The sequence below is a fragment of the Haliotis rufescens genome, unplaced genomic scaffold, assembly GCF_023055435.1.
Source record: "Haliotis rufescens isolate VD_foot unplaced genomic scaffold, xgHalRufe1.0.p SCAF_59, whole genome shotgun sequence".
NCBI lineage: Eukaryota > Metazoa > Mollusca > Gastropoda > Lepetellida > Haliotidae > Haliotis > Haliotis rufescens.
Genome location: NW_025964323.1, coordinates 220,072 through 239,132, shown reverse-complemented (window position 1 = coordinate 239,132; position 19,061 = coordinate 220,072). Strand labels below are relative to the sequence as shown.

General features: G+C 39.7%; 2 protein-coding genes across 2 annotated transcripts in view; both read right to left on the bottom strand.

The window, feature by feature from the left end:
* LOC125371675 overlaps nt 1-18,984 on the bottom strand; it is a 58,186-nt gene extending 39,202 nt beyond the window's left edge. The window contains exon 1 of the mRNA XM_048385453.1: nt 18,874-18,984. The gene's annotated coding sequence lies outside the window, so the exon portion shown is untranslated. The remainder of the gene's footprint in view (nt 1-18,873) is intronic.
* On the bottom strand, nt 9,639-16,402 carry LOC125374571. The gene is made up of 4 exons (XM_048385452.1): nt 16,300-16,402; nt 11,930-12,102; nt 11,413-11,556; nt 9,639-10,063 (listed from the first exon to the last, which is right to left on the bottom strand). Exons 2-4 carry the CDS (start codon nt 12,096-12,098, stop codon nt 9,966-9,968), a joined length of 411 nt encoding a protein of 136 aa, XP_048241409.1. The 5' UTR covers nt 12,099-12,102; nt 16,300-16,402; the 3' UTR covers nt 9,639-9,965.
* Nucleotides 18,985-19,061: the final 77 nt, after the last annotated feature.

The window sequence follows — 19,061 nt, the reverse complement described above, 5'->3', positions numbered from 1 at the left end:
AATATTTATCGTACAGGAAACGTAAGTTGTATGTGGCCTTTGTTGATTTTAAAAAAGGCATTTGATTCTGTAAATAGAGCTTATTTGTGGAGGTGTTTGAAAAATAAGGGTTTAGGAGGCAAAATGCTTGTCATTATTAAATCAATGTATGCAAATGTAAAATCATGTGTTCGCTGTGGTGATATTAAGAGTGACTTTTTGATTTTCCGATAGGTTTACGTCAAGGATGTGTTTTAAGTCCTATACTTTTCTCATTTTTTATAAATGAGTTATATGTTGATATCATACAGTCTGGTAGACATGGCGTCCAGCTCTCCCCTGATAAAATAGAACTTTTCATGCTACTTTTTGCAGATGATGTGATTTTGTTGTCTAGTACTATTATTGGCTTAACATACTTTCGGAATATTCAGATAAATGGAAACTTAGTGTTAATCTTGATAAAACAAATATTGTTATATTTCGTAGAGGTGGTCGAGTGGCCACAAGAGAGAAATGGTCTTTTAAAGGTACATGTATTAATGTTGTGCATGAATACAAATACCTTGGCATATTGTTTACCCATACACTGAATCTGAATAAGTCAGTAATTAATCTCACAAACAGAGCAAAGAAAGCTCTGTTACAAGTCCACTTTGTTATGTCTAAGCTCGGAGTTATTTCACCAAAAATGTATTTTAAATTATTTGATTCTCAAATACAACCTATTTTACTATACGGGTCTGAGATATGGGGTTGTAAAGAGTTCTATACAATTGAAAAGGTTCATCTCCTCGCTTGTAAAAAGTTTTTGAATGTTGGTATGTCAACACCAAGTAATATGGTTTATGGAGAATGCGGGAGATTCCCATTGTACATTGGATCTTACACTCGTTGTTTGAAGTATTGGTGTAAAATAATAATAATGCCTGAACACCGTTTACCCAAGAAAGCCTACAACATGCTCGTACACCTCGACAATCTTGGAAAGAACACATGGGCTTCTTGTATTCGTACATTGCTTTTTACATATGGCTTTGGTTTCATTTGGCTGTCCCAGACAATTGGTAATGCAAAATGCTTTCATTAAGTACTTTCGCATGCGTGCCATTGACATGTTTCATCAGAAATGGCGTTCAGATATTTATGAAAGTTCAAGATATGATACTTATCGCCAATTCAAGTCATTGCTTGAACCAGAATCCTATTTATCAAATTTACGGTACAGGAATTCTCGTAACACCCTTATTCGTTTTAGACTTGGTCTGAATGATCTAAAAATTAACACAGGGAGATTTTCATCTGTTGAGAAATCGATACGATTATGCCCATTTTATGACATTGTTGTCGAAGATGAATACCATTTCATGTTTATTTGCCCTATATAACGAAAATCTAAGAGACAAGTACTTACCGCAGTGGTCTCTATCTCATTTTAATGCTAAAAGATTGTCTTCATTACTGTCTTGCAAGGATCTTATAACACAACATCAACTGGCTTTGTACATACATAATGCTTTTTTGTTACGAAGTGAATTGTTACCTTGACTTTGTATTTTATAAAATATGTTATGTAACTCCGTTGTATATGGGCCTGTGGCCTTTCATACAATAAAGAATTGAATTGAATTGAATTGATATCACATAATGTTAAATATATTCAGCCCAGCGATTGCTCATTATGGAATAAGGAATAGGTTCTCAACAACTTAACTGTGTTTCGAGACAACAAATGAGGAAAGCATGTTGCAGAATATTATTCGACTATTGCTTGATTCAGAGATGAGTCTCATCACTTGGAGATCTCCCCAGCCCTGTGGCCAGCTAGTAGTCAGGAAACTGAGGCAGGGATGGAACAACACTCTCTACGAGTCACTCAACTGTCGTATACTCTAAACAAAAACCTTTCCCTATTCAATGGACATCTCCGTTGTGCGGAGTCTCTTAAGACAGATAGGTCACTATATCTGTGTTAATCATGTCAAGTGATAAAGGCCCTGTGACTCAAGAAATGAATCTTTTTCTAAAGTTTGTAGTGGGAGATAGTGATGTACTAAGTTGAACAATCAAACCGTTTGACATAATAGAAATTGGTCCTTTGTTTGAGATTGCAAAACTTCAAACAAGTCCTTCGAGTTTTGGAGTATGTATTTTGAACATGTATTTTGATTCTTGACAAAATTGCGTCACTCATTTCAATCGACCGTAAAGATAGTCATCGAGACTTATATCATCGTTCTATTCTTAGCGTCACTGGCTTTTCTACACGTATGTAACTGGTAGTTCTTACATTGGTGTCATGTGCTGAAATGAAACTTTATTGTGACGTATATAGGCCACGTGTTAATTTGGGTCTTCCAACCTTTGCGCATCTCTCGATGGCCTCCTTTAAATAAATACATGTTCATACTTACTATTATAACATGCCTCTGTTTACGTAGGAGAAACATGATGAGATTGAACGCGTTCTACAAGCAACTAAACTATCAGAAGATACAGACAAAGTCGGCATATGACGTGACTAGAGTGAGTGAATGAGTGAGAACATATCATATGATAGATTATGTAGATTTGGAGAAAGCAAAATGTTCAGCCTCATATGCAAGCTACATGGTGGACACAACAGCCATGCATGTTACACTTACAAGGAGGGTGGACACAACAGCCATGCATATTACACTTACTGTACATCACGACCACCAGGTAAAAAATAAATCTGGGACACTGGGTGCAGGTGATGGTGTGATCAACGGTTCATGACCTCAGGATACGATGTCACACAATATACACCAGGTCCCACACTGATACCACATCGTAACATACCAAATGTGTAGGTGATAGTGTGATCAACGGTTCATGACCTCAGGATACGATGTCACACAATATACACCAGGCCACACACTGCTAACACATAGTAGCATACCAAATGTGTAGGTGATAGTGTGATCAATGGTTCATGACCTCAGGATATGATGTCACACAATATACACCAGGTCACACACAGCTACTACATAGTAACATACCAAATGTGTAGGTGATAGTGTGATCAACGGTTCATGATCTCAGGATACGATGTCACACAATATACACCAGGCCACACACTGCTAACACATAGTAACATACCAAATGTGTAGGTGATAGTGTGATCAACGGTTCAAGACCTCAGGATACGATGTCACACAATATACACCAGGCCACACACTGCTAACACGTAGTAGCATACCAAATGTGTAGGTGATAGTGTGATCAATGGTTCATGACCTCAGGATACGATGTCACACAATATACACCAGGTCACACACTGCTAACACATAGTAGCATACCAAATATGTAGGTGATACTGTGATCAATGGTTCATGACCTCAGGATACGATGTCACACAATATACACCAGGTCACACACTGCTAACACATAGTAGCATACCAAATGTGTAGGTGATACTGTGATCAATGGTTCAAGACCTCAGGATACGATGTCACACAATATACACCAGGCCACACACTGCTAACACATAGTAGCATACCAAATGTGTAGGTGATAGTCTGATCAACGGTTCATGACCTCAGGATATGATGTCACACAATATACACCAGGTCACACACTGCTACCACATAGTAACATACCAAATGTGTAGGTGATAGTGTGATCAATGGTTCATGACCTCAGGATACGATGTCACACAATATACACCAGGTCACACACAGCTACTACATAGTAACATACCAAATGTGTAGGTGATAGTGTGATCAACGGTTCATGATCTCAGGATACGATGTCACACAATATACACCAGGCCACACACTGCTAACACATAGTAACATACCAAATGTGTAGGTGATAGTGTGATCAACGGTTCAAGACCTCAGGATACGATGTCACACAATATACACCAGGCCACACACTGCTAACACGTAGTAGCATACCAAATGTGTAGGTGATAGTGTGATCAACGGTTCATGACCTCAGGATAAGATGTCACACAATATACACCAGGTCACACACTGCTAACACATAGTAGCATACCAAATGTGTAGGTGATAGTGTGATCAATGGTTCATGACCTCAGGATACGATGTCACACAATATACACCAGGTCACACACTGCTAACACATAGTAGCATACCAAATGTGTAGGTGATACTGTGATCAATGGTTCAAGACCTCAGGATACGACGTCACACAATATACACCAGGCCACACACTGCTAACACATAGTAGCATACCAAATGTGTAGGTGATAGTCTGATCAACGGTTCATGACCTCAGGATATGATGTCACACAATATACACCAGGTCACACACTGCTACCACATAGTAACATACCAAATGTGTAGGTGATAGTGTGATCAACGGTTCATGACCTCAGGATACGATGTCACACACGCACACGCAAACGCACACGCACACGCACACGCACACGCACACGCTCATATCCTCAAATTTTGTTTGTAAAGAACGCAGATAGAACTTTCTTGATATTTTCCAGATTGCTAATACACACTTTGGTCCAATTTTTACAATGACATATTGGCATGTTAGTATTAAATCGCGGTGAACAAATACTGCACTACTTGTGATTGTAAGTGATTTCAAACTTTAGTCAAACAACATATTTGATTAGCTGGGATAGGTTACCTTCAAAACAATAGACATTTTACGAAAATAAGTTTTGCTGTCAACATGTTGGCACATCTTGATAAAATCGTTTGAGAATAATGAGGGAACAAAATTTACATGTGACGAACAGATGAATCACCCATGTTAAAAACATAAATCAAAGAAAAGATATAATGTTTATTTGTTTTCAAATTGAAATAATAATTACAACACAGCAGTCATGAAAATCCGATGCGGCAAATTTTCGAATAAGCAGTCTACCTCATCACAGCCGATATCTTACATTAAAATACGAAACAAATACCTCAGAGGTCAGGATAAACAACACAGTGACCATATAAATATACTGGAATTTCATCAGAACCATTTCCGGAGCGACATTATGCGCTGGGCGATATCTCATGATTTCATATCACTGTCAGCTACAGTTTTTGTGTTATTCTACGTGATTAAATTGGCTGTCTGAACAGTTATCATTGTTGACTTATTTATAAGAATTGACTTCAATATTGGTTTTGTTTGATGGATCTATAAATGTAGGAGACCGGTGCGCCCGCGGATTTGCAGTGTGGACGCAACGTTTATGGCTCTTTAAACAAACAAAATCCCATTGTCACTTCATAGAAATACTGTCCACGTGAATTACAAAAAGAGAAAACATGAGCCGGACATAAATATGTTCTGTGTCTAACAAAAGACTCACGACTTCTCCTAAATTTCAAATGTTTCCTCCTCTACTGCTGTACCAGTTGGTGATGCGCCACTCACATAATGTGCATTAAAAAACAACAAATATGTGTTCCTGGGGACACACAGCAGTACTCCGGCCATGCGACAGTTGTCTGTAAACAATGTGATCTCTGGACAAGACAATCCAGTGACACGATTTTGCTGAAATGATATATAAATGTAATTTGCTTTGTCGTAGAGTGTATGATACATCCTTTCCATGTTTTGCACAACGACACAAACATTGATTCTAAAATTTTGCACCAATTAATCATATTTCCTCATAGCGATTTCGGTGTTACAACGGCATTTCGCTGCCGTCATGAAACATGAAATAGTCATCCAGGATTCAGTAAAGGGATGTTTACGTAGATGCTACCGAGCATGTTTCTGCCTTTCAGTATAACAATAACGCTTGATCTTGAGCATGAAGCAAGAGTTTGGGTGAGGTGAAATTGGACTAATCGTCGCCTTCAAGATCATTGCACTTATACAGCGACATGTCTAGTGCAGGCTTTGTACAAGTCAAGAATGATGCCGGTTTTATATATAGTGCTAGCCCACTGAGATACCATGCAAAATCATTACGCCAATAAAACACAGCATACTGACTGCGAGCTGACCAGTTCTTATCCCCTAATGCCTAGCACAAGGCAGGGTAATAACAAGTTTTAACGTTCTTTTGGTATCACGCGACCTGTGATCGAACCACCGACCTTCAACTCTCCAGGCAGACGCTCTCTATCCACAAGTCCACGGAAGCGATCTGCATGAAGCAAGTTTGGACACAGATCTATGTACACGATAAAAACCGAAAATACATTGATATTGAATAATGGGACATAATGAATTGACAATGATGAATAGAAAAGTCATCAAACTTTATCTTTCTAAATTGATAGGTGTGCGGACTGACGGAGTCACACCGTCTACTCGACATGAATAACTTCTGTACAAGTTAGATAAATTCATAGAATTCAGAAAACCCGGTTAGATATAGTAATATACACAATTATCGTAGAACCATCCAATATACATGTCCATTGTGTGTCAGATTAAATGCCTCATTCCTTATGAGCCAAATCACTGGAGGTCGTCATCAGTATGTCAGGTGTTGCCTGTCAGTGGTCAGCGTCAGAGTTGTTAAGTGATCAGATACGGAAATCATCTGTGGTCAGCATTCAGTGACCACCGTTTGGCGAAGCAACGAAGAAACTTGGCTCACTAACGTAAAGGACCTCTGCGTTGTAGTGCAGCTGTAGAGTGTGTATTCCTCAACTGAAACAGCAAACCCACGTATATGTAATGCAGGTATTGACAGCATCGTAGCTAAAATATATATCGAGATGGTAGCACAACAAAGAACTATGCGGCCTCCACGATACACGAAGCATCATCATTCAAATATGGTTACAACTTTTCTTGAAACTGAACTGAAATGTAAAACTGTCATTATATTCTACTACATTAAAGGAAGTTAAGGGACACACTGCTCTATTTGAGAGGCTGCATGTAAAGAAATTAACTGAATCGCTGAATCTAATTTTTCTTCGGTGTCAGAACACAGAAGTACAATATCAAAAATATCACGTTGTAAAGGTGTCCTTTGGATTTAAATGGTAATAAAGCAATCATCATTCATATTATTTGGTTTTAATCCCCCAAGAGTAGTGATTCTAGTGAACCCCCCAAAAATGCGTGTATAAACATAGGGTGTGAGTGAGTGAGAGAGTATGGATTAACGCCGCTTTTAGCAATATTCCAGCAATATCACGGCGGGGGACACCGGAAAATTGGCTTCACACATTATACCCATATGGGGAATCGAACCTGGGTCTTCGACGTGACGAGCCAACGCTTTAACCACTAGGCTACCCCACCGCCCCTGTAAACATAGGGACACAGGTACACAGGTAGAGGGGTGGTACAAATGAAACCAATATAGATATGTATATAAACAGAGGGACACAGGTAGAGGGGTGGTACAAATGAAACCAATATAGATATGTGTATAAACAGAGGGACACAGGTAGAGGGGTGGTACAAATGAAACTAAAAATAGATATCTATATAAACAGAGTGACACAAGTAGAGAGTTCGTACAAATGAAACCAATATAGATATGTATATAAACAGAGAGACACAGGTAGAGGGGTGGTACAAAACAAACTAATATAGATATGTGTATAAACATAGTGACACAGGTAGAGAGTTTTGTACAGATGAAACCAATATAGATAATATTATGTGTATAAACATAGTGACACAGGTAGAGGGGTGGTACAAATGAAACCAATATAGATATGTGTATAAACAGAGGGACACAGGTAGAGGGGTGGTACAAATGAAACCAATATAGATATGTGTATAAACAGAGGGACACAGGTTGAGGGGTGGTACAAATGAAACCACTGACAGTGTATGAGTATGAACATTGGGACACAGGTTGTGTAGTGATGGTATAGTTGCAGCATATTTATCAACACCATCCACGTTAGGCCCACTCTCCAACATAAGTCAGTATAAAGTCAGCCATGAGTGGGATCAGAGTGACTCCTGGCCCTCCTACCTCTGCATATGTCATGTCCGAGCGGCACCAACACACAAAGTCCAAGTAATCACCATCAAACACCTGGCCGACCTTCCCCTTGGCTCTCTGTAGCGCCTGTCTCCCGCTGTACTTCTGCGCCAATCTGAAATACAGTACGGAGTGAGTACATGTACACACATGTTGTAAGGTTGTTTCCCCTCCCTGTCTTCTGCCCTCCATGTAAGAGTTGTGTCCATAACATAACCAAACCATGCCCATCTACTGATTATCTGTGAACATGTGCGGCATAGATTACAGCTGTAGCTCAACATGTCACTAATTACATACTGTCAGGGTATTTTTATATACATTCTACCTGTGAATTGAGACCAATATATACAACACTGAGAATTGACTGCTTATGTGGGCAACAGTAAATGTACGACTTGTGTGACGTTCACTTAATACTTTACTGCCGCTTCAATCAATATTGTTCTTCAAGTCAAACGGACCACAGCCAGGAGAAAGATCGATTGTTATTATGAGGCACTGCCATGGGAAAACGTGTGTATTCCTTAATTTGCTGAAACATATTTACTTAGAAAATATATACAATCTCCCGTTAGTGTATACATTACTCTGATATTATGCATATGATAATAATATCTATTAAAGATACTTGTTAGTATATGTCTGGGGAAATAAATGAAACTGATACAGGCAGTAGACCTTTACAATTTGGAGTTAACAAGAAAGGCCTGAAATAAGAGGGTACAGGCGACAGTATCATATAAAGACACTGCCGGTAGACGTCTCCACACCTAGCGCAGGGACCTCTGGGTCTGTTACTCGGCATTTCTCAGATTCACTGTTCGGATACCTGACCATTGATTAACCTTTGCATGAATGTGTATATCAAAGACGTCATAGTACACACAATGTTTATATTTGGCCATACGTTGATTATGTACAACGTTGTACGCGTACTGATTAGTAGTATTGTATTTTGTGATGGACAACATTCAACATCATGACAAACTGATGTAATATTCAGCATGCATGATGCTAGAATAAATACCAAAATATTATCCTGCCTTTGTTAAGCAATCCAACATTGATGCCTTCAAACAAACAAAATACTTTAATAACAGTTAATAAATATCTGAATATTATTCTGCTTCTATCAATGACTCCAACATTGTTGCATTTAGACTACAGGCGGTTAATAGATACTAACATAACAGAACAAATATATTCCTACAGATGTACTGACAAAACACAATGTAACATTCTTACACAATCACGTAAGATATGATGATAATTATATGATTAGGCGTATTTCATATTGTTACGGATATAAAGATAGTTTTGGATGACCCTTGAACATCAACCTATTACCTGGGAACAAGGATTGCCAATGCTTTACAATCAGCTCCGTCACCTTAGGCTGACCGTCCACATGAAACTGACATGCAACGATCATACTGTTCAAAGCAGCGATGGAACATTCATTCGGACTTATCATTACATCATCTTACAATACTTGCCATGGCAAAATAATGTACTCATTATATTGATTATGTATTCAATCATACAAACCTTGATATTAGTCAGAGAGCAAGGGGTATTCGTGTGCATATTTTTGATAATGGTACAAGAAGAAATAAATATGTTTTTTTGTAAAACATTTCCCATTGTGTGATGTGTTTCAAAGTGGGATTAATTTGATTAATATTTGGGGACTGATCTCCATTCAAAGGAACAGATAAGATAGCTATGCGAGCGTTACATGAAAGTACACCCATAGCTGTCAAGAAGACAGATTAACAATTTTCACAAGGTTGACATTAAAAGTAATTAAGAATAACACCAGTTTCACATTGCCTGTAACGCATGCAGTTTGTCATATAGTTTAACAGGCCCGATCTATCTAGCATACAGAGTAATAGAAACTCAATGAAAATCATAAACACCATATACAGCGCCGCTGAATGCAATATTGAAGAAGAATTTTGATGTCTAAGACTTGTTGATCTTGCTTAAATCAGAGCATACAATCAGGTAGATTACACAACTGAAGTGAACAGCATACATCATGTGATCGTCGCACTTACAAAAATGGAAATGAAATGAAAGGCTCCTCCACATTTATTTGTTCTAGGACGATCTTCCCAGTCTCCTCATCCTGCATGATCACCATCCCGTCTCCTGCAATACACACCTAGAGGTAGGTCACGTGTCTACACACTGCATACAGTCATGGAGGGGTGACCAACTATTGTGAGAGTGAAATATTAGAAACTAAATATCTCGTATACATTTAGACTGGCATACTTGGTAATAGTAACATAGTCTCGTAGAATCAGGTAACTGAGAAAGACAATCATCTAGTTTGATCTCGGAGAATCAAACAGGGTTATCTTAAAATTACTACTATCACTGTATTCAAGCCTCTGACACTAAGAAGCATGTACTGATGATAGTGAGTGAGGTTTTACAACACTGTAGCAGTATTTATGCAATAAAAGGACTTAATGATCAGTCATTACGCTTGATCTTCACACACTGTACTTAAATGGGGAAACTAACATAAGACTTCAATATCTTTAATTACTTTAACTACCCCTATACCCAACTTGTTCGCATGTGTTGTGGACATAGAGAAAAGGGTTTTCCCGTATTCCGAACGATTTGGAATTCAAAGTTTGTCCGTCTCAAGCTGTTGACAGTCTGAACAATACACGCTCATTTAGTCCAGGATGAAGCAGTGAGATATCTCTGACATTTATATATTTATTTATATTTATGTGATTATTAGTAGCAAGGTAGTACATACCGAATGTGGAGATTGTTGTCAGAAATACGTTTGCATCCGCATTATATTACCTCAACACCCCCACAGTTTTACATACCACAGCGACCACACTGGGGAAAAGATGTTTCAACTATATCAGTTAACACTGGGTCATGTATCCAAACAGTAACAAAGTTCTACAAGCAGATGCTTGTGGGTCATATCACGCTATTTCACTAAAGATCGATCACAGATTATTTGGGATTTTATTTTTTTTAAATCACCATTAAGGTAGGTAATACACAATATTCGGTATCAAAATTTGACATTTTCTATGAGTGGACCACCTCCATAGTTTAGTGGATAGATCATCTGCACCGAGAGCGGAAGGTCGGTGACTGTCCCGTGGCCTCGTCACATCAAAATAGTGTATCCTGTCTGGTGCCCGGCATTAAGGGAAAAAAACAAGGACTAGTCAGACTGGAGTCAGTATACATGTACTGTGTCTGAGTGGTTTTTTTTATGTTAGACTGCAGCATGATATCTCAGTTGGCTGAATCTGTAAAACCGTCATTTATTAGTCCGGCCTAGTACACACAGCGTTCATGCATGTATCAATAGATGTGAAATAATCTTGAATGCGACATTAAAACTCAATTTCACTACACCTCAATTGTCACTAGTCTGTAGTGTGTCATTACATGTATGTCAATAAAGCGCCACTAGAGATATATAGGCAGTTTTATAAGATATTCTATCTCACCTGCATAGATACAAAAAACACCTTTTTGGTAAATAAACACCACATTCCCCAGCTCCACTTCTCTCCCCTCACAGTCTACCAGTCTCACACTGGTAGTCGTGTGCACTGTTGAAGTTGATTTCAGGTCGACGTCACGTGATGCATCTGCAAAACCGATTCACGTACATATAATGCTACTTTTTTAAACCAACAAACCCATGCTGCTAAACGATAGGCAATACGCATTACTCAATTAGAATACAAAATAAAAGGTAAGTGTGCAAATTTGTGTATGACAAGTAATGATACAGTCTCACTTTTAAAAGTAATCAAAGTTTATTTAACTTCACTGAAGGCATAAGCATTTTGGGGAACTAAACTGAATTCATTCTGTTGGAGAACAGCCCCACTTCCTCTCTGATATTAGTATGTAAAAACCCATATACATCGTCTTGTGTATTGACTGAGTGAGTTCGGCCAACTTGACCAGCATTTTGTAATGTCACAGCGCGTCCTTAGTTTTGTATGGGGACATTACCTTGTGTCACATCATGTTCCTCTGTTGGATGACACTGTTTGCAATTGTTGTGGACATGGGTGATGTTGGTGATGTGGCAGTTGCTATAATAGATGTTGTTGTTGTCGCCGACCTGCATTCCCCCCTGCTGTGTGTCCATCACTGACGTTGTCGACGGTCTGACGGCCATGACTCTGATAAGAAATATTCAAAAATAAGCCGAACATTCCTGCATAGTAACTGTAAACTATTTACTCACAAATTCAGGCACCTGATGCATGCTCGTCGCCGATCTGTTCTATGACCCTAAATTATTTATACACAGTGGCGCCATCAACAAGTATACTCTTCGAGAGAAACATATTTGAAAATGTTACAATTCGGGTTGTAATTGACAGTCAGGTGACCGCGAGTGGTTATATTTAGCAGTGATCTTGGTCAAAAGCGCTTAAAATATAACTTTTCTTTCAATTCGTGCTGGGCACGCGCTGCTTAATATAGCCGCTTGCAGTCACCTCAGTCGGATTGTAACCACGTGATCAAAACTCAGTTTTTTATTTGGAAAATTGAGGTTACTGTTAGTAATAATCCCCATAGGCGAAATGTCTTGTTTTCACTTTATAAGTAAAAGCACACAAGCAGCTGTCTTTCTTAATTAATCGACCCGTGAAGAATAGGTCTTCAGCAACCCATGCTTAAAAGGCGACGATGCTTGTCGTAAGAATCGACTAACGGGATCGGGTAGTCAGGCTCGCTGACTTGGTTGATGCATGTCATGGTATCCCAGTTGCGTGAAGCTTGCGCCTCTATGTTCATTACTATGGGTATCGGGGTTAAGCTTCACCCGAAGGGCCATCCCAGTTCCCCTTTAATTAGTGCATGTTGGAGCTACATGACTCAGTTATCTCCCTTACACAAGTCAATTTCTGTATGTTGACAGCATGTATTAATTTCTAGGACAAAGACATTTTTCAATAGGATCAAATTCTCGTCTAAAATACAAATTAGGTAAACCAATAACGTCGGTCATGGAATATAAACAATAACATTATGAAGACCACTGATCGAATCAATAGTCCATCAATATTGACTGACGTGAACAGCTTCCACACCTCTCCAGTGTTTGACAACAGACACACAAGTGGTTCCTAAAACATGATTTGTTAGCTTATAGGATGTACCTGCATGTTTCACCTGGACAATTCATAAGGGGAATCACCTACACATGAACACGTGACACGCGATAAGATTTGTGACAAGACCATACGTCATACAATTACAGAGCTTGGCTCCAGCTTGACACACACAGAAGACAGAGCAGGGAGTGTAGGGTAGGCCACTGGGGCGTGTTTTGACTCGTCACGGTACTTGCTGCTTTAATCAAACAATGTCAAGGAGGCTGGACACACTGCAAGTGATCACTGTGACTCATGTTCACGATTGAGTGAGTGAGTGAGTGAGTGATTTGGGTTTAACGTCGTTTTTAACAGTATTCCAGTTATATCACGGCGTGTCAGCTTAATGTGGGAGGAAAGACCGAAGTGATGCAGGTCTCAGACGTTTGCCACATCGGTGAAACCCACGAGCACGGGTATGGTGTTGACAAACCTGGAAACATAATCGGGGCGAAGCAGGATTCGAATCCACAAACATAGGTTTATGGCGTGCTCAAAGGACGCAACTCTGCACAGCGAATCGTGGCGCCTTAGACGACTGGATCACCCGTGCCCCCGAGTGTTCACGAGTTGGTCCTGCATTACCAGACAAAGGGTTTAACCTTCCGACATACATTTCACATCGACAGTTTATCATTTACTCAGTGTTCCTGTTTTGTGAAATATATGATAATGTTGGTGTTCTTTCAGAGTAGGGGCGGTCGGGTAGCCTAGTGGTTAAAGCGTTCTCTCGTCACGCCGAAGACCCTGGTTCCATTCCCGACATGGGTACAATGTGTGAAGCCCATTTCTGGTGTCCCCAGCCGTGATCTTGCTGGAATAGTGCTAAAAGCGGCGCAAAACCATACTCTCTCACTCACTCTTTCCGAGTTGGACGCAAGACACCCAGCTACCTGTGCTTGTTGTAAGAGACGGCTAAGTGCATCTGGTGGTCTGGTTCGATAACTTTAAATTTTCATCACCTCCCATGTGCACCATCACTTGCATTTGATGGCGTCCCCCTGATAGATATTCATTATGAATCTGATGCTAGCACTCGTGTTCGAATCTCAGATATTTCCATTCCTTATACATGCATGTGTTTTAATAAATAGACACGTTTAATCAGAAGATTTCTTGCTTTCATTCTTTTCAACCTCGATCCCTCGCTCAATGATGGAGCCCGTTACTTAAAGGTCCTAACACAGTGCCTCCATATAACATCGAAATAAAGGTCAGTGATATTGGGATGTTAAGCAGAATACATGATAAACAATGTGTTACTTTTGTATCAATCAGTATTTAGAAAAATAAAAGTAGAAACAATTAATTACTTTTGTGTCAATACTGATGTCAATACTGATGTCAATACTGATGTCAATACTGATGTCAATACTGATCAGGAAGAACAGTTGTCCACAACACAGCAGTTGGCAGTGTAGAGTTGCCTCCCTTACACTGGAAGTAAACCTGTGATCGAGTCACTTCGGGCTTTCCTCACACAGAGTAAGCTGATAGGCCGTGATATGACTGACTGTGGACAACTGCGTTGAACCAAATTTCACTCACTCACTCACTTCTTTATACAATAGGCTTTACATCATGAAATTTGCATTGGGTTTAATAAGTTTCATAGTTAGTCTTCGCTCTTATATGAACTATATAGTGGGATTCTATCACATTATGTGTATTCAATAATGCCAGGGTATATCACAGAACGACTCGGCAGTATCCGACAGGTAGATACCGTTGTAAACCTTCAAGGGAGCTGAGAAGGTCAGTTTAAAATTTCACTACTCCACTGAAGGGGTCATGATGTCATGCGCCTTGAGTAACTGAGTGAGTATAGTTTTACGCTGCTTTTAACACTGTTCCAGCAATATCACGGCGTGAGACGCCAAAAAGGGGCTTCACTCATTGTACCTTGGTCGGGATTCGAACCTGTGCTTTCGTTGTGAGGAGCGAATCCTTTAACTACAAGGCTACCCCACCACCATTCCCATACGCTTTAAACACGCCCCTCTATGCCTTGGAGTTATTCGCCTTATATCTAATATTCTATTCATCATTATATCCAGGGAGATAGGAATAAGTATAACACAAGCATGAGGTCTCATGTCAAGAAAGTGTGAACAATACTTACACCCTACATATTTCCAAGACGACACTGAATGCAGATACTAGGAATATAAATGTCTCAGATTGATAAGGCGACATGTCAAATGTCTTTGTTTGAACGGGTGTTAAGTCATATCCTACTGTCTGACTTCCTACTTAAAGCAATGTATTAAAGTGAATGGAACGGACAAACCAGTGACTGAAAGGGCGTGCATAACTCCACGTCATCGGGGCACGAGGACACGCAATGAATCAAATCACATCGCCTGACCACCCTATCCATGTAAGTGGACTCATCCGACATGAATAGGGTACGGTTACAATGCTTCTCAACATTCCAACAGGACGAAACTTTGAAGATTGTGTGGAAAATTAAAACTTATCTCAAAGAGTTTAGTAGCTACTATCACTATTTACACACATACACATACACGCACGTGCCTTCAAACATGATAGTGAGTGAGTGAGTATGGTTTTACGCCGCTTTTAGCAATATTCCAGCAATATCATGGCGGGGGACACCAGAAATGGGCTTCACACAATGTACCTATGTCGGGAATCGAACCCGCATGAGCGAACGCTTTAACCACTAGGCTACCCGACCGCCCCGCATCCATACAAAATCAAACACACCTACATATCTGCATCCATACTTATGTATAAAGTATATGGTTTTGTGAAATAATAATGTATGTCGAGGCGTGTAAATGTTCGGCAGTGTGTAGCTGCCTTCTTATCTTATGACTCAATATTGACAACCAGCGAACCTAGACGTGATATACAGGTAAGTTATCTCCCTTTAGTTGTGGAGTTAGTTTATTTATAGACACAGCAAAGAACTATCTTTACAGCTTTCGTCATTTTACAAAGGATCAAATACATGTCCGAAAAACACAGAAAACTAAAAAAACTGTACTTTTTACTCTGAGCACGGACATTTATATTATCATCGTCAATGTATCGAACCACTGCGTCCATGTAATCGCTGAATTCGAGGACAGACTCCATACTTCCCTGTGTTCGGCCTGGCGTTCCTGAAATACGGTTACTTTTGCCGACCCTAGACGACACGAGTTGCATACAGAGAGTACCATGACGCACAAGGATGATTTTACTTACTCGGTTGACGTAAATAAATGCAGACTCGTCACAGCAGCAGCCCTATCTGTAGTGCTTGTTTTTCACTTGGGAAATACGCAAGGGGGAATCCCCTCACTGATCACGTGATGCGTTTGCTGAGAAGCTATTGACTCAATAGACAATGGATATTGCACACAAGCATGACAAATGCATCCCAACAACAAACAATGATTGTTATTGATACAGAACGACGGTTGACTGTACAACTGATTTAGGGATATGATTTTGAATTGCCACCAGACGAGAATGTGACTAGCTCCGGTTATTTGCAATGCTTATATATATTGATCCATATTAGAGCCACAAAGCAGATACGTTCGTATGATACTCCGATTTTCCATTTCTTGAATATGAGCAAGGTAAGATTTTGTTCTGCATTATGAAAGAAAATATTTTTTAAAGTTTAATATCAGTTAATTGAAACACGGAACAGGCGATAGTCCTACAAGCAAGCCAAGCAGTACAAGTATCACTGGTTATGTACAACATGTACGACAGGAGTCACTCTCACACAGCGTCGAAACCATGTCCACAGCAAGGGGATGAGAATGTCACGGACCCACTGAAAGGGGTCATAATAACATGCGCTTTGAACATCAACGCCTCATGTCTGCTATCTCTATTCAGGAAACCATTAAAGTGCATGTTGTTTAACGCCGCAGCTAGCAATATTCTAGCCAAATAACTTCGGCCGGGAAATACCCAAGACTGAATAAAGGAAACCTGTGAATGAAAGCATATCGGATACAAACTATCCATTTCAGTCGTGTCATCTCATAAGCACCGGTTAAGAGGGACAATGTTTCCCCAATACACTTAGAGTAAGGAACATTAAAAAAACCATGTTATCTATAAAGAAAACGCTAGCACATTAACACACACACACACACACACACACACACACACACACGGTCAAGGTCTTCAGCAACCAATGCTTGTCGTAAGAGATAGCGAACCAGATCGATGCATGTCATCGTATTTGATCTTGACTCGATTATTTACAGACCGCCGTCATATAGCTGGAATAGTGCGGCATTAAACAGCAATCTAACAGACATGTTAGCTCCACACAGCAATAGTACGGTCCAAGTGCTCTCTTCATAGAGCTACAGACTGTCCAATAGTGTTTTCCTAATAGATTCCTGATTCGGAGAACTAAGAACTTTTACATAATGTACACGAATCGCTTTCAAAATGGAGTACTTATATTTATATTAGATGTTATTTATATAATCATTTAACAATTTTCTATGTACTTATCGGGTTGGAATCACCGCGAGAGTACGGATTTTTGGCCGGGTAAAAATTATCGGTCCGGTTTTCAGCTCGATAATTATTTTTTATTGTTCTGGCACGATCTAAAATATATATAGTCGTAGATGAAGGCAGATTGTCGTAGGAAGTGAATCTTGCTGCATTAGATCACGACGTATGCATTTTACTGAAGAATATTAAGTGCGATGCAGATTTGGGTCGGGGATCTATAAGGAAAACACTATGGGACAGCAAGTAGCTGTGTGTAGCGAGAAGTCAATATCGTTTATAGGGAGCAGCACAGAGATACGGTTACCCCAGCTGTCTCGAACCCATCTGTTACACAAACAAACGTAAATTCATCTGGGAAATAGCAAGTCAAACGTAAAACTGTTTTCCGACTCTCTAGAATGGCATTCCCACACACATAAAAAAATGTCACTACATTAGAGGTTAAAAGGAAATGCTTCAAATGATTGTAATGACAGTTGCACACTGGTGACATTGATGATACCGGGAAGGTTACGAAGGTGTCACGAGCTGGGAAAGAGCTTGATACAAATTATTTTTAACTCACCTTACATTAAAATACTAGCTACTGATTAAAGTACAAGCTACTGATTGGTTGGGCTTATTATTTTGCATGTTGCCGGCTAGTGAAGCCCGTTGAGAAATCAATCGTAATGCATCTTAGGTAACTTGCTTATCTCGCATAAGTATCGTTGAGCTGAAATGAACCGATGTTTGTACGACTGCGTTGGGTAAAGGGAAGTTAATGGGTTCGTTTGCGTCGTTTGCAAGCTGTCAAAATGGCTGAATCAAAGCGTTTACTCAGTTAAACTTCGGACATATATTCCGGATCTGTATGAATTAATATCGGTGAGATGAATTCGTTATCAAGCGATCCCTCGGGGCATATGGTGTGATGTACCCTGTGTGTGAGCCAATGTGTCTAGCAGTTTGGGGTACATAGTCTTACATATGCTCACGCGCAGGTTAAATCAAACCATACCCCTCGAGTTCGGTTGACAGCTTCTAATGTTATTGTCTATTTATAGACACAGCACATAACTACCGTGTGGACATCGTCATTGTAACGCAGGATCAAATACTTATCTTAAATACACAGTAAAAATATAACTGTGTACGTTTAACACTGAATACAATCATTTGGATTACGAGGATCATTTATCGATCCATTCGTCCATCTGAACTATACATGAAAGTACCAGCTGAGTACAGCCACCATGTACGCCCTGATACAGAGTTGTAATGGTGTATTATGATGATGGTACTTACTCAGTTGATGTAATTAACTGCAGATTCTGCCACAGTAACTCTACCTGTATTACCTGTGTTTTGTACCTGGGAATCACGTACTGGGGAATACCCTTCCAGATCACGTGGTGCGTTTACTGTCCAAGTATTGGCTTTAATCTCACACAATCCACGCATCACCCTAGCTCAGACTGATATCCTAACGACAA